Below are 1,406 nucleotides of genomic sequence, written 5' to 3'. Positions count from 1 at the left end.
TGTCCCTCTGCAGTGCTGGTGAGTCCCTACGGGCTCAACGGGACCCTCACGGGCCAGTCCTACAAGATGTCTGACCCAGCCACGAGGAAGCTGATGGAGGAGTGGCAGTACTTCTACCCCATGGTGCTGAAGAAGAAAGAAGGCATGAAAGAGGAGGAGGAGCTGGGCTATGACAACGATTTCCCCGTGGCAGTCGAAGTCATTGTTGGTGAGTTTCAATATTTTCCTCCTCGTGATTTGGGGGGGAGATCTAATTAATCAAAACCAGCCATTATAATTTTCCTATATTCTCACGTAGCTCTCTTGACACTGGAACATCTGACTAGTTATCTTGCCTCAAGCTTTTGTACTCCCTGTATCCCACATGCTATTATTCACAGTACTGAGCTGCTTGTCTCGGCTCAGTCCTGGTTGCAGAGGGTTAGATGTGTATTAGGATGGAAATTCCTCGGCCCTTTTGATATTTCACATGATAAGTTTTGTCAAATCGACGTTGGAAACAAGTGCAAGTGGCTGAGGATGCTGGATATGATCAGTTGTGTTTAAGACTCGTGGTTTTCCCTCCCTCTCTCTCTCTGCAGGTGGTGTGAGGATGGTGTATCCTTCAGCCTTTGTTCTCATCTCCCAGAGTGACATCCCCGTGTCACAGAGCGCTGCCAGCGCCGGAGGCCACGGGAATGTGGGACAGCAGGGGCTGGGAAGCGTGAAGGATCCTGCCAGTACCTGTGGGATGCCACTCACTCCCCCCACCTCTCCAGAGCAGGCTGTTCTGGGTGAGCACTGAGCCTGGGGCAGGGAGGGGTGGGATGTGAACAGGGGCACATCAAAGGCAGGCAGGGGACTGAGAGTTAGGGGAGAACTTTTGCTGTAGCCAAGGCTTAAAACGCCCCCAAAGAAGACACACCTTTAAACAGGGCTTGGAGAATTCAGTTAAGCTCCATTTTCTGTAAGTGCATCATCTCTGTCCAGTGGTGCAAAGACCTGAGAGCCTGGATTCTGACAGTGGTTTAGGCAGAGTTTGCCAGTTTATGAAGTGTTGGTGTCCTTGTTGGGAGGGTGTTGATTCTTTGTGGCACAAGAGCACAGTGAATTTCCCCTTGGAGAGGGGGAATTTAGGCTTGATATTGGGAAGAAATTCTTCCCTGTGAGGGTAGTGGGGCCCTGGCACAGGTTGCCCAGAGAAGCTGTGGCTGCCTCTGGATCCCTGGAAGTGTCCAAGGCCAGGGTGGATAAACTTGGAGCAACCTTGGATAGTGGGAGGTGTCCCTGCCCATGGCAGGGGGTAGAACGAAATGGGCTTTAAGGTCCTTCCAACCCAAACCTTTGTGTGATCCTGTACAAGAGTAGGTAGCTCTTTTTATAAAGAACTAGAAATTCAGCACTTAACTAAGCACTTATGTTGGTAT

At 50.6% G+C, this 1,406-nt stretch overlaps 1 protein-coding gene across 1 annotated transcript in view; it reads left to right on the top strand.

Annotated features, from left to right (window-relative positions):
- The window catches only part of MED13L (mediator complex subunit 13L), a 92,897-nt gene that overhangs the window by 44,047 nt on the left and 47,444 nt on the right, over positions 1-1,406 (top strand). The window contains 2 exon segments of the mRNA XM_029963293.1: positions 14-208; positions 582-773. Of these exon segments, the coding sequence (XP_029819153.1) occupies positions 14-208; positions 582-773 (387 nt within the window).

The sequence above is a fragment of the Manacus vitellinus genome, unplaced genomic scaffold, assembly GCF_001715985.3.
Source record: "Manacus vitellinus isolate BGI_N305 unplaced genomic scaffold, ASM171598v3 scaffold_58_pilon, whole genome shotgun sequence".
Lineage (NCBI taxonomy): Eukaryota > Metazoa > Chordata > Aves > Passeriformes > Pipridae > Manacus > Manacus vitellinus.
Note: the sequence above shows the minus strand (reverse complement) of the source record. Positions and strands in the feature narration are given on the sequence as shown.